The sequence below is a fragment of the Pleurodeles waltl genome, chromosome 7 (genome assembly GCF_031143425.1).
Source record: "Pleurodeles waltl isolate 20211129_DDA chromosome 7, aPleWal1.hap1.20221129, whole genome shotgun sequence".
In the NCBI taxonomy this organism is placed as follows: Eukaryota; Metazoa; Chordata; class Amphibia; order Caudata; family Salamandridae; genus Pleurodeles; species Pleurodeles waltl.
In genome coordinates this window covers 80,042,979-80,056,753 of record NC_090446.1, presented here as the reverse complement: position 1 = coordinate 80,056,753, position 13,775 = coordinate 80,042,979, and the positions used below count along the sequence as shown (strand labels likewise).

At 43.7% G+C, this 13,775-nt stretch overlaps 1 protein-coding gene across 1 annotated transcript in view; it reads left to right on the top strand.

Moving 5' to 3' along the window:
• FOXJ2 (forkhead box J2) overlaps positions 1-13,775 on the top strand; it is a 190,945-nt gene that overhangs the window by 95,915 nt on the left and 81,255 nt on the right. The window contains exon 3 of the mRNA XM_069243016.1: positions 8,329-8,403. Coding sequence (XP_069099117.1) covers positions 8,329-8,403 — 75 coding nt within the window. The remainder of the gene's footprint in view (positions 1-8,328; positions 8,404-13,775) is intronic.

Sequence of the window (13,775 nt, the reverse complement as noted above, 5' to 3'; positions counted from 1 at the left end):
GACCAAAAAACACAGTCCTGAACCTAAACCCAACCCCACCGCCACCACCACCTTCACCATCAATAGCTAAGAATATTGGTGCCGTTATTGACAACAAGCTCACTTTTTTCTCTCACATCCTTTTGGTAGCTTGTACTGGATTTGTGTTCATGCTCAATTCGAATTTGTTCATACACTTAACAGCCAGGTTGGATTACAGGAACATACTATAATTGAACACCAGCGATAAATAAGTTAAGACTGCAAACAGTACAATGTGCGGTTGCATGCCTGATTCTGGGCTTTCACAGACTGGTGTTGGTTACTAGACATCCATACGCATTACACTGTCTTCCTATTAAGAAAAGTGTTCTTTTTAAGGTTTTGGTTTTTGTTCATTGGTCCTTCTATAAGCATCGTCCTCTCAAAATACTGAGCCCTCAATATCCGACAAAAATACTTCATTATTTTCCATCCCACCCATCTTAGTTCGTGCTTCAGATTAGAGCGTCACTCTTTCTGAGAGCCATATATGAGGGTCGCTCTTTTTCAGTGCTGGCTTTTAAGAAATGGAATGCGCTGCCTCATGTCTTGAAGAGCATCTCCTATGAACTCCCGTTTAGGAATGCTTTTAAGAGAAATCAGTTTGCTTTGGCATTAGGTTGATGTAGCAATGTGACCTTGGATGACTCTAGCGTCGGGACACTGTCAGAGTAACTGAGCGCTCTATAAATCTTTTAATTCATTAATTCATAGGGAGGCCTTTCTTGTCCACACAATATCTTTGTTAAAGAACCAAGGTAGCCAAACATGTCAAGATTCCCTAAGACATCGAACCAAGGTCTTTAGGTATGTAAACCAGGAAATATTCATGTCTTTGTCAAGATTTACATGATGCTGGGTAAATTCCCTGCTATGCCCGGGCTCTGGTTTAGGCTATACTGAGAGCCATCTGATCAGAGGACGTAAAGCTAAGATGTCCGAGAGATACGGTAACCCTAACTCCTGATATGCATACTGAAATAGAATGTGACAAGCTCAGCAGATGTCTTGTAAATTAGTTTTCTATAACTTGGAGAGTTGTCACTTCCGTAACAAGGGTAGACACCCACTTGGCTCAATAAATATGTATTTTAGCTTTAATAGGCTTGTTCCCTGATTTCGTGGCAATACCAACAAACCCCTTGATGGACCGCAGCAAAAAAATTCTTAACTGTCAATTGGGCTCATGTACCTAAAGAATCAAACAAAATGCCCTTGTAGGGAAATGCATCGCCTGGAGAAAGAGTTCTACCGTGCACTCTTAATTGCTCTACCGTGCACTCTTAATTGCTCAGTCTTTGTTGCTCTGGTCCCAGCTTCCACAGTATAAGATTTTGAGTGATTTATCATCCACTCCAAACAGTTCATAACCTTAACAAAGATATCCAGCTGCTGTTGCAGTCCCAGAGGTGTTGTAGACAAAAATGCATCATCCGCATACAACAATGCACCTCAGGAAATCAATGCTACCCTTCAATAAGGCCAATTCCAAAGGGGTTAATATATAGAGTGACTAAAAGTGGGGCTAAGATACTCCCTTGCCTGACTCCTCTCCTAATAAGCAAAGATTTTGTACAGGAGCCATCGTTATTCTACCTCACCTCTGCCAACAAACTTGGAAGCAGAATTCGCAATAACAAAACTATATCATGCTCGGCTCCCAGTGACATTAGAATGAGCCAGAGATTCGTAGTGCAAGAGATCAAAATCAGAGGTAAGGCCTATGAATGCCATATGGATGGAACGAGATTTGCCCACCACTTAATTATCAAATGATACTGATTAAGACATTACAAGTTGTTCCTGATCTAGGTGTAAAACCCTATTACATATTAGCAAAAACATAATTATTTTTCAGTCCAGGTTGTAAGTCTGTTCGTATGCATTCTTCCTATAGTATTAACAGAATAGATTACAGAAATTGGTCAGTAGCTACAGGGGGTAGATTACCTTTTTTTTTTTTTTAAGTATCAACACTTTAGCCTATTCCGACCTGATAAGTTTAACACCCCATCCCCCCTACCCCCCCCTTTTTTTCCCTGAAGCATTGATGGGTTGGGTTAGAAGTGCCAACATCTGGGGTTCAGAAACAAATCTTCTGGGATCCCATTTGGATCCCGGGCTATACTCTTAGACAACTGAAGAATTGCCTCATGCACCTCATCAAGTTAAAATAACACTTTCGCAACGCCCACCAGATATGTCGTAGATCCAGTAGAATAATCTTGCACCAGACCATTATACAGAGCATAAACTGCTTGACCCAAGCATCAGGGGAAATGTGAATAAGTAGTGATCCCTCTTTGGACTGAGAAAAGAGTGGCCGATTGATAATTTCCCAAAATGCAGAACTATTAGATGGACAACTAGCCTGAAGTAGATGAAGTCAGACTTCTTCTTTAAGGGTTTTCTGTTGGTTTATAAACGCAGCCTTGTAATTACGCCAGCAGAGAGACACCATATCATGATTCCTGCCAGAAGCCTCAACACTCATTATCCACTGGGGTGTCCTAAAAGATTTAATATGAAACCACCTATGGAATGGTGCCTTTGTACAGGTACCCAAAGCAGTCAGAAGATCTTTGTAGAAATTCGAACAAAGAAACTCAGTATAATCAGTGGAATCATCACTAAGACAAATCTTGACTTCTAGAGTTCTGGAGGAAAATAATTAGCTTTAAAGTTACCCACTTCAACCTCTAACCATTTCAAACGCCAATCCCTACCCATTGTCTTTGTACCCCTTCCTTGGCGATGGGGTCCAGTAGCTGTTTTAAGACAGTCTATTGTGTAATAGGGTTATGATCATTAAAACTCAGACTAGGTATTTGGGTAGACTTCACAAGATTTCTCAAAGATGCAGATGCAAAAAGGAAATCCATCACGGAGGAACATCCTCGTCCTTTAAAAGTAGGAGGGATAGGGTGCTCTGGGTAAGATCCAATCTTGTCAAAAGGGAATATTATGTTAAAATGATAAATTACTGACTCAGTTATCATTGACCTTTGCGCTCCATGTGTAAGGCGCTATCTGTTAAATAAATGGACCGTTGTGCTTCTGAGAAGCACCCCTACATAAGTGTACATTGTAATTTCCAATGAGACAGAAGAACTTTTATCTCTATAATCCCTCCAAAAAAGTATGTAAACAATTATAAATGTTCCATATTACCGATTATGTTGATTTTAACCTTTTATAATGCCAACTCTTAAATCATCATTAGGAGGAAAAAATCCTACCACCTACAGATAGGAAAAACCACAGATGTCTTGTCATTGCCCTACTATAGAGAAATCTTAGAATCAAAGTCTCCTTTGGTCCCACCAGGAGGAGAAGGGATCACTGGTACATACAAGCTAAACCCATCCAATAAAAAAAAGTTTGATACATCACAAGTCTCCCCTATGACTGGGCCAGTTTAGGGGTGGGGGTGCCCTCCTAAGAGGGGTGGAGAGGCAAGGAACAACTTAAACACAGACGTGCGCGCACACGCATATGTGCACACGAGCACAGGCCTGCGCATGGGCACGCACACGGGAGCGCACATGCGTACACGCACGGGTGTGCACAAGCGTGCACACGTGGGCGCACGCACATGCACACCTAATAACACTACGAAAGGACTCAACACCAGTTTAGAGTAATAGACAATATTTATCTGAATAATACAAGACCAAAACGACAAAAATCCAATATGCACAAGAAAAAATATGAATTTTTAAAGGTTAAATCTCAATAAAAGTGCTTAGAAACACAATAGCTCCATTTGGGGCTATCAGGACATCTTGAATGAGTCGTTCCTAACAGTCTGGCGTGACCGAGGGAGTTCAGGCCGGTCGGAGTCGCACAGACCCCCAGGCACAGTACCTTTGTTAAAAGATGAAACAAAGCTGTTGCACAGAGTTGGGGAGGTGAGGTGTCGCAGCCGGTGCACCGTCTGTTCCTCACTGCTACCGGGGAGGTGATGCTTTTGTTCCTTATTGCTAGGTAGGGAAGGTGAGGCGTCGGTTCCTTACTTTTGCTGGGGAGGTGATGTGCCATTGATTCCTTACGATCCGGCTGAGTCGATAAATTCAGCAGGTCAAAGCATCATTCTGCAACTTTGCTCCTTCGTGATCACACCACTGGGCCACAGGAGCTGTGTCAGTCTGGTGTCCCTATTGTCGGGGACACAGCACTCAGAACTCGTGCTGTGGCAGAATTTCAGGGGCGCTGCAGTGGCGTCGGTCACGGTCGTTGCACTCAGCGGGGACCATGGTTCCTGGTGCACGCAGCGACGTAGAGTCATACAGCAGCGCCGGTTCTTGAAGTCACTCTGGAGTCGATGCACTTGGTTTCTTCTTGGTTACATCAGAACCCACTCCCAAGGGACTTGATTAGTCACCACTTGGCGAGTCAGGACTCTCAGCAAGAGGCCAGGTGCTGGCAGATGAAATCTGTTTGATGTCCCTGAAACTTCTTAACCGGAGGCAAGCTCATTTCATGTCCTTGGATAGCTGTATATAGAAAGCACAGTTTAGTCCTTTCACTCCCAGGAAAGAAACTGCAGGCCAGCACAGCAAAGCAACAGGCAGAGTGGCAGTCCCTCATACAGCATCCAGCTCTTCTTCCTGGCAGAATGTCCTCAGTCCAGAAGTGTTCTGAAGTTGTGATCTCAGAGACCCAATACGTTATTCTCATTTTTGCCTTTGAAGTAGGCAAACTTGTGCAGAAGATAGCCCTTCAGTGCTTTGGTCCATGATCAGTTGCTGTCTTTTATAGGCACCAGTGGCAAAAAAGGATTGTGGGACACAATCCTGTATCAGTAAAGTGTTGTAGATGGGTTCTACTTTTCATTAGCCCCTGTATGGAAGGTATTTATTCAAAACCAAAGATTTCTCAAAAACAATAAAAATAAAATGTTGACATATAGTGCATTATTGCCCATTCTGAGGTGTATAAATCGCAATGGATTATGAACGCTGTGGACTTTCTTTGGATTTACAAGTTGCACAGAATTGCTCCTGGCTGACAATGAGTACCTGTGTGTACTGGTAGTAAGATGCTACTGAGCATTAGGTACAAATCAATGTAATTGATGGACATTTGATTTAAATCTGTTTACCCTTGAGAGTTTTACAGCATAATGCATTTGTAATCTTAAATTTCTCAATGGTATAAGAAGGGTACTTAAGGGAAATGCTTTACTATCATCTTTGCTCATTCATCCAGTCTTCCTAATGGTCATTCAGCCGCTGACCTGGTCAGTATGAATCTATAAGCCTTAATAACCTTAGTTGTTGGCTCTGATATAGACTTTCCCTTTTAAGGCCTGGCAGCTGCCATGGAGTTTTATGTCCTGACTTCTGCCATAGTTAATGAATTAACTTTGAGCTTTATTAATCATTTTTTGGGTCAAGGTGCGTGCCCAGCTCTGTGCCAAGGGTTTTTCTTCTTAACTTGCACTGATGTTGTCTACACTTGTAGCCAAAATTATGTAAAAATGTGACATGAATTCAGGTCTATAGGGCTGCATGGAATTGCTCTATTCTGATAGTTACTTCTTAACACAGACTCCTCACCTTGTGTTTATTTCTCCAGGCATCAGACTGGACTTGGAACAGCTCTGCGCTGCTCTGCTGGAGTGATGAGCGAGGCAGGAAATAGGCTCCACCCAGGCAGGCTTTCATCAGTTCCTTTCTGTCCATGCCTTCAGACACCAATCTGCTCCTCTTGTCTTTGAGTATTTATCTCCACAAATGTTCTTTTCCAGTGTATAAAGGACAAGGTCACTTTGCAGAACAGTAGACTGTCTCAAGCAAATGTCTGATGGATCCCATCAGGGTATGTCTCTGTGACTGGAGTCAGAGCATGACTCCTACGCCTGCAATGAATGCTTCCAGATGAACCCAAAGACCATAAAGTCCAGCAAGGCGAAACTGTACGACGCCAAGCTTCAGAAGACTGTGCGCTGTGACCAGTTGAAGTCGAAAGGAAGGTTCTGTTCCCTGAGCCGTTCCTGCTGAAGTTTTCAGGTCCAAGAAGAAGCATAAGAAATTTAAATGGGAATCAGCCCTTTCCCTTCTCTCTTGAACTCCGGATAGGGTGCTATTGTGTCAGTGTGCCTACCAGTGTCACTCCTGAAGAGTAGATCCCATGTTTAATCCAGATGCAGCCTAAGTTTCTGGGTCAGTTGCTGCAAACTGAGGCCGTTAGGGATGCAATTCTGTGTTTGTTTGCCATGCTTCCAGCTATGTCTGGCGTGCCTTGGGGCCCGACGCACTTCAGAGGCCTGCAGTCAGGATCTTGCCAGCAGGCTGGCCCTCAACACTGTCTGTGCCTCTTGAATCCCCACCTGGTTCCACACTGGCTCCTACTTAAGTCTTGACTCGCTCTCTGCAATGATTCCTTTCTCATAGACGCGGATGCCGTCTGGTCCAAAAGAGGAGCATATACATGTAGTAGTTTCCAACTGAGCCAATCAGGGACGTGCTTTGGGCACTGTTGAAAGCTATTTGCTCATTTGTTTTTTTTTAGGTGCTGGATCAGCCTTCTTTATATAAATAACCTGCTGTGATGAGATGTCGTACGGGCTTACAGGAAATGCCCTTTGAGAACCAAATTCAAGCCCCACAGTGGACCACACTCTTCTGATACATACCCTATGAGGGCCAGTGCACAGCTATCCACTCTGACTTTTGATCCTGAAAGCTATTTTTCTGGTTGTGATCATGTCTGTTCATCACAAGAATGGCCCTTCAGTCCAGCCTCCTTATACAACGTCCTTCCCTGACAAACTAGTGCTGAGAACTTCAGCTGCATGCCTGTTGAAGGAAGTAATGCCTTCCATGCCAGGCAGGCGATCACTCTACTGACTTTCTTTGCCCAGCTGCACCCTTCGACACAGGAAGAGCGACTACACCATTTGGCCCCCAAGAGAGAACTGTTTCTAATTTGAACACATACCAAGGAACATCAGGAGGATGATCAACTCTGTGTAGGCTTCTCAAGAGCTAACAAGAGCAAGGCAGTTTAGAAATGTAGCTTCTCTGTGAATGGTGTTCCACATCAAAATGTTAGCGAAAAACCAGCTGCCTGAAGAATTGAGGGCTCAATCTACTTGAGCCAGCTGCTATACGAGCATTGCTTTTGTATCTATTCACAAAGTCAGGACTCTATGGTGAGAAGTATCCTTGAGAACAAGTTGGTTGCCTTCAGTAACACTTTTTGGTGGATTTTTGTCTTACCACAGATTCCTCACTGGTCTTCTCGGCTCCCTGTTTGGTGGAATGGACTCTATTCCCGTCTAAAAATATGCCAATCTAGAGAGCTTCATACTGATGATGCCAATTTGCTGATTATATTTGTTTCTGAGGGTGCCGACAATGCTCAGAAATCAACTAAGAACCACTTACATGCAGCCCTGCATGTCCCTTCTAGAGTGGAACGTAGTCCTGTGCCGAGCAGCACAGTACACCTGCTGGCATGCAGGAGTATTAATTTTGAGTTTCCTGATACTGACGCCTGGATGAATATTCACAACATGAGTAAACTTTGTGTAGATATATTATCCACTAGAAAGAGTGTTACCGAAGGTGAGTAACTTGTTCTTTATTTATGTTCTATGGCCCTGTTAAGTGTTATCAAATCACCACGTTGGAGTTTGATTCGTTTTGTTGGGTTTATTGTATAGTAACGTTATGGTTTACTCAGTAGGGCTACAGAGGTTATATCTAATGATGATTGCACTTATTCAGTATTCAAGTAAAGGTTTATGGCATGACTATGTTTGAGTGTGTAGAATGGCTTTTGTGAGTTTATTGAATAGTCATTTTGGAGCTTTTTTTATTTGCTGGTTTTGAATTTTATCAGTGCTCCTGGTTTGTTTTGAATAGACACGTTAGGGAACAGATATGTTGGGTATAAGTCAGTGCCTACCTTAAGGTATAAGGTGAATGGCTGTTTTCTTTTATTGAATGGTCCCATTTAGGCTATTTTAAGTTTTATGTGCATAAAATGATCATGATGCATTTCATTGAAGGTTCATGAAAGGGGTCATTTATTGTATATGTTGGACTTTGGAGGGTAATTAAAAGCCACATTGAAGTGGATGGCATTGCTGTGTTAGACTTTAAATTATTTTGTTGGTGTTCAATGAATGACCGTTTGTCTTGTCAAGTTTTGTTTCAGGTTATTGATGCTTCATGTTTAGTTATTGTTTAATAGCTTTAGGTGCAGTTATTTAAACTTTGTATTTGTATACAAACATTGCTTATGTTTGCCCTTAAGTTCAGATTTGAGTAAGCAGCTGGTGTTATTTTTTCACAGAATTCTATTCGCCACAACCTGTCTCTCAACAAATGTTTTCGAAAGGTGCCTAGGCCAAGAGATGATCCTGGAAAGGTGAGTTTTGACTTCCTGAAAACTGTGAGCAAGATTAATGTTTTTTTGTGTTTTCTCTCTTGCTTTCTCTGTTTCTATATTTTTCTTTCTCTTTCTCTTCTTTCCTTTCTTCCTTCTAATATTTGAGCCTGTCAGTTGTTTCAGATTACTCTACCCAGAAATAGTGTTGATTGGAATCCTAACCACATGGAACACAACATTACCAAAGTCTATTTAGATATGTAGTAATCTGTTGTAGAAGTGTCTGATGGTAGTGGCACACCAGTAAATGCATTGCTGTTTATTGCAGCGTTAATTACCGGATACTACGCTCATAAAGTTGGTTTAGCAAAGTTGTTAAGGTAAAAGTAAGAATTTCTTAAAACACAAATATCAGTAACACTTTGTATGGCTTCCCTTTACTGGTAAAATGCACACTTATATCTTATTGTGTAGTATCTTGAATTGTGAAGGGTGGATGGGTAAGGGGTAACTGCAGTGGGGAAGGAAGGGATGAATGTTAGGCATGCTTGACAAAGTGTGGGTAACATCATAAGCACAAATCCAATCAGGTGTTATGCCTGGAAGTAGGTGAGAGGATTTTCTGGTGATATTCATGGGTCTATATGACTAAGCCATTTGACAGTTTCAGGCTTTTTTGCGAGAGATTGTATTCTGTGCTGGAATGTTTTAAAGTCAGCTGCCCAACTGCTGGTATTTGGTTTGCGCTTTCCAGTCCTCAATTTCATCAATACTAAAAATTCAGGAGATAATCTTGAGACCTTGGCAATCACCAAAAGCAGCCCTTGCAACACTTAAACCAGCTAACACTGTCCTTACGTGGCTCAAGAGCACGTGGCTGTTTCAAAGACTGTGGACACCACCAGAGACAGCAGTCTTTTTCCTCCTCCTCTGCCACTGCGGCAGCCAAGCAGCTTTGATTTCCTTCTACTATGGTTATGTGCAACCAGGTGGGGTCAGAATTATTTTCTGCCTGCCCAGCTGTGGTGCTGTGTTTTCAGGGCACTGGGTGCTGCAGATCGTTCAAAACATTTAAGCGGTTCATGCTTCAATCCTTGCGCAGGAAGTGTGGTTGCCACTGACAAAAGGCACCATAGTTCTAGAGCTGGTGAAGGGCAGGGGATGCTTCTTCTGTATTTTTCTGGCACCAAGCAAAAATCAAAAACAGATGCAAGAGCAAGACTCTGGTTGATTCTAACGATTAGGCTTGTGAACACCTTTCAGCCAAAGGACAGGTTGGCGATGTTGACTTTGGCCCGTGTTCTTTCCGCCCTAAATCCAGCGGACTGCATGATGTACTGGGTCCTTCAGTTTGTGGTGACGTCCAAGCACACAGTTTGCCATTCAACTGCCTGCTTCACATTGGCCCCACAGGTGCTTACAGATGTGAGGGAGGTAGTTGTGGCCCATCTTCGCTTGTTGTGCATATATGTATTCCTGTAGCTCCATGACTGGCTGCTAAAGGTGAGCTTGGCACAGTCTGTCGTGGACCACCTAAAGAGTGGTCACCATTCTGTCATTCATGGTGTTTTCCATCAATGAGCCAGAATCCCACCCTTTGTAGAGTATTACCTTCATAGGAACCATCGTGGACATGGTGGCGTTCAACAACTTTTCACTCCTGTAGTGAGTCTGGGCTTTCATGTTATGACCCTCATTTTTCACCGTCACTCACCTTTTTGGGTATATATGGTTCTGAGGCTGCTTGGCATTCATCCTACTGATCCCTTAACCTGCTGGAACATGGGGTTTACACTCAAACTTTTGCAACCAGCGGACAAAGCACTGTGACTGCCTTTCGAACAACATCTTTATTTTGAAGAGGGCAGATTTGAACCTTAGTGGTGGATCTTGAACACCAGCCTAGCTTGCAGCATACCGTTCTGCCTTCTTAATCCAGATCTCTGGGTAGTGATGGATGCATAGTCTATCAGTTAGGACAGTCACCTAGAAGAGGTGGAGATCAGGTACCCTCTGACCCAAGTAGAGCAGAAGCTCTGCATCAACCTTTTGGGGCTTTGTGCCACTTGTTTGGCTCTGAAGGTCTTCCATTGATCCAGCTAGGGGAAGCTCAAGGTCGTAATGGACAACACAACTATCCTGTTATATTGAAACCATTGTGGCGGTGTGCGGTCTTGGAGCTGTGGAATGTCAATGGATATTCGTGATAGCCAATAATATGGTAGCATTTCAGAACGCCGGTGTAGATGACCTCAGCAGATGTCAGTTTCTGGACCATAAATGGTATCTTCATCCAATCCCTTGTGGTATACCTTGGTTAAATCTTTTCGGCACCAGTGAGAACACCCATAGTCACAATTATTGCATCCTGCAATTTCCACCCAATGTTTTTGGGGAGAATCATTCCTACGGCAGTGTGGTGCAGGTCTCCTGTATGGATTCCCGCCTCTGCCTCTCCTGCTGAGGGTTCTGAAGCTGATCAGGAATGACTGGCTCAGATCATCCTAATAGCTCCAGTTTGGACCATAGTGTGTGTTACCCTCATCTAAGTGCTTGCCTTCAGTTTGGCTATCTTTTTGGGATAACCATCTGTCTAAGCAGCAGGGCAGAATCCTGCACCTGAATCTTTTCATCCTACATGGTAAGTGGATATTGAGTGGCACTGACTGAGTGTATTTGATTTACCTTCTGAACTAATAGATGATGTCCTTGTAGCTAAATGCCTGTGTACTAAATATTCATTCCAGTCATTGGTCAACATTTATGGTATGGTGTGGATATCATCAAGTTGAATCTCTGCGGTCCAATCTTCTAAATTGTTTATTATTAACTTTAGCTCTGGTCCAGCAAGGCTTTGTGATGGGCACTGTTAAAGGTTATATGGGACAACTTCTGGCTTTTCATGTCTGATCACCCTTTATTCAAGTCCCCACTTGTGATGGCTTTTTTGAAGCGCTTTGCATGCATTTTCTCCAGTGCACCTTGTATTAAGCCTCAATAAGACTTTAATTTGGTCCTTGCCTTCTTAATATGCACACCCTTCCGGACCATAAAGTCGGTATTTCTCATTGTAATTATTTCTGACTACTCCATCAGCCAGGTTCTTGGCTATCCGTGCAACCTCAATAACCATATTTTTCCCCAGGTAAATTGGTGCTCCTATCTTGTGCTTTCTTTTTGCCCAAAGTGGTATCATGCTTTCATGTTAGACAGTCCATCAGTATCTATGCTTTTTAACCACAGCCTCACCACTATCGGGGAGAGAAGCTTTACTGACGGGGCCCAAATAAAAGAGCTCTTAGCTTTTACACACGGTACTCAGAATAGTAACATGTGGATGACCAACCTTTTATCCACTTTGCCAGTGCTAAGGTGTACTGTCCTTTGGTGACCAGGCCAGCTAGGTGTTGAATGCTTTACAGCATGTTTTCTTGGCCTTTGATCACCTGCAATGCAGTTTCTCCACTATTTAGAAGGGAGTCACACCAACAGCCACGAAAAACCCTGTCTCAACAACCGCACACCTCTTGGCCTTTCAAAGCAAAGGTCTGGGATCAGCATTCAGTATCTCCGGGGCAGTAAAGTACCAAGCCTGCTGCTGCTGTTGTAAAATCCCTTTTGTTTATTCTCAGTGGCGCACTTTCACCTGGTAGGTGGCTCAGATACATAATCACCTCCACAGGTGACAAAGCATCACATCAGACCGATGGGTGCTTCAAATCATCCAAAACGGCTACATTCCTCTAGGTAAACCACATATACCCTGACATCTTCTTAAGGACCTCTTGTCTATTCTGCGAAAGGGAATTGAAGTTCTCTTGGGGAAGGGACAGTACTGGCATCGGAGGTTGGGACTGGCTGCTATTCCCTCTACCTTCTGGACCTCCATCCTCTGAACTTCTTCCTCAAGAGGAGCAAGTTCAAGATGATAAACTCGGCCAAAGTTGGACTGTCGTGGATGCAGGTGACTGAATGGTGGTTTTGGATTTGCAGGACACATCTCTGTTTTCCTGACATGTAGTCTCACAGAAGTTACTTGCAGATTTAGGTAGGCTATGAATGTTTGCAGTTCATAGTGCTCCCTTTTGGTCTTGCCCTTGGTTGTTCATGAAATTGATGCTGGTGGTCGCTGCCCTTCTTCTGAAATTAGGAATACCAGTCTTCCCATACATCAACTGGTTGCTGAAGGCTGATCCCCCTCAAACAGTCTTCAACCACCTCAGACGACTGCCAACTTCTTGACAGCTCCGGGATTTTTTATCAGCATTCCGAAATCACATCTGACTCCTCCACAGAGGCTCCCTTTCATTGGAGAATGGTCTCTGGACACAGTGGTGTTTCAGGCTTTTCTCTGCCTCAAGAAGTCCATGATATTTGGGCTATGATCTTGATGTTTCATCCGTTGACATGGGCTTAGTGAAAGTAGCTGGGAGACTTCTTGTCCTCAGGCATCCTGATATTTGACAAGTCTCAGTGGACCCAGTCATTGGATACTATTGCACATGTCTTCCAGGCGTCAGAGGCGACTGCAACAGAACTTCAGCTGTGGCAGACTCCGAGCCCTACCAAACCCAGAACTGTCAGTTGTGTTGAATGCATCCCTGCTACTTTAGGGAGGTCATCTGGGAGTGGTGGTGTTCAGAGGACTCTGGTCACTGGCGGAAACCCGCCTCCTTATTAACTTGTTGGAGCTGTGGACGATTTGCTTCACATTGAAGGTCATCAAGGAAGAACGGTTGCAGGTTCTTACCGACAACACCACTGTCCTCTACTGCTGCAACAAGCAGGGTGAAATGGGTCATGTGCCAGGAGTCATACAGCACCTGACAGGATCTATAAACGCTAGGGCAGATGTCCTCAGGCTCCAGTGACACCAGCTGCTGATGTGCTGTAGCAGTTGCTCTGAAAAAGGTTCCACTTGTAGAAGTCTAAAAAGTGAGCAATCGAACGAGAAACCGCGTTACCGAGGTAGCTTGTTCTTTTTGTCGTTTGATGTTGTGCAATACATGGTATAACTTGTGCCACGCCCTATTTTGATCTTAGTAGACATGCTGTTTTTTTTTTTTTGGTTGTTGTTTTTTTTTTGGGGGGGGGGTGGTTTGTCTTTGCAAGAAAATCTACTGAACATAGCAATCAGTTGGGGGGTGTCAGGGATGGGAACTTCCCTGTGGTCAAATTCATATTTTTTCCTGCCATTCCGTAGAACTGCTGAACCACTGCAGTGCCCAATGTGACGCTCCCCCACCCCTCCTTGTATATTTTCTGGGGAACCACAGCCTTGCTGTTGCTCAACCATGGGGGAGGTTAGCTGCCACATAGCATTGGGAGCAGGGCCTGCCCCACGCCATGTGCAGCTGCCGAAGGGATATTGGATGCCTAGGGGGAATATGTAGTAAGGTATGGTAATTGTC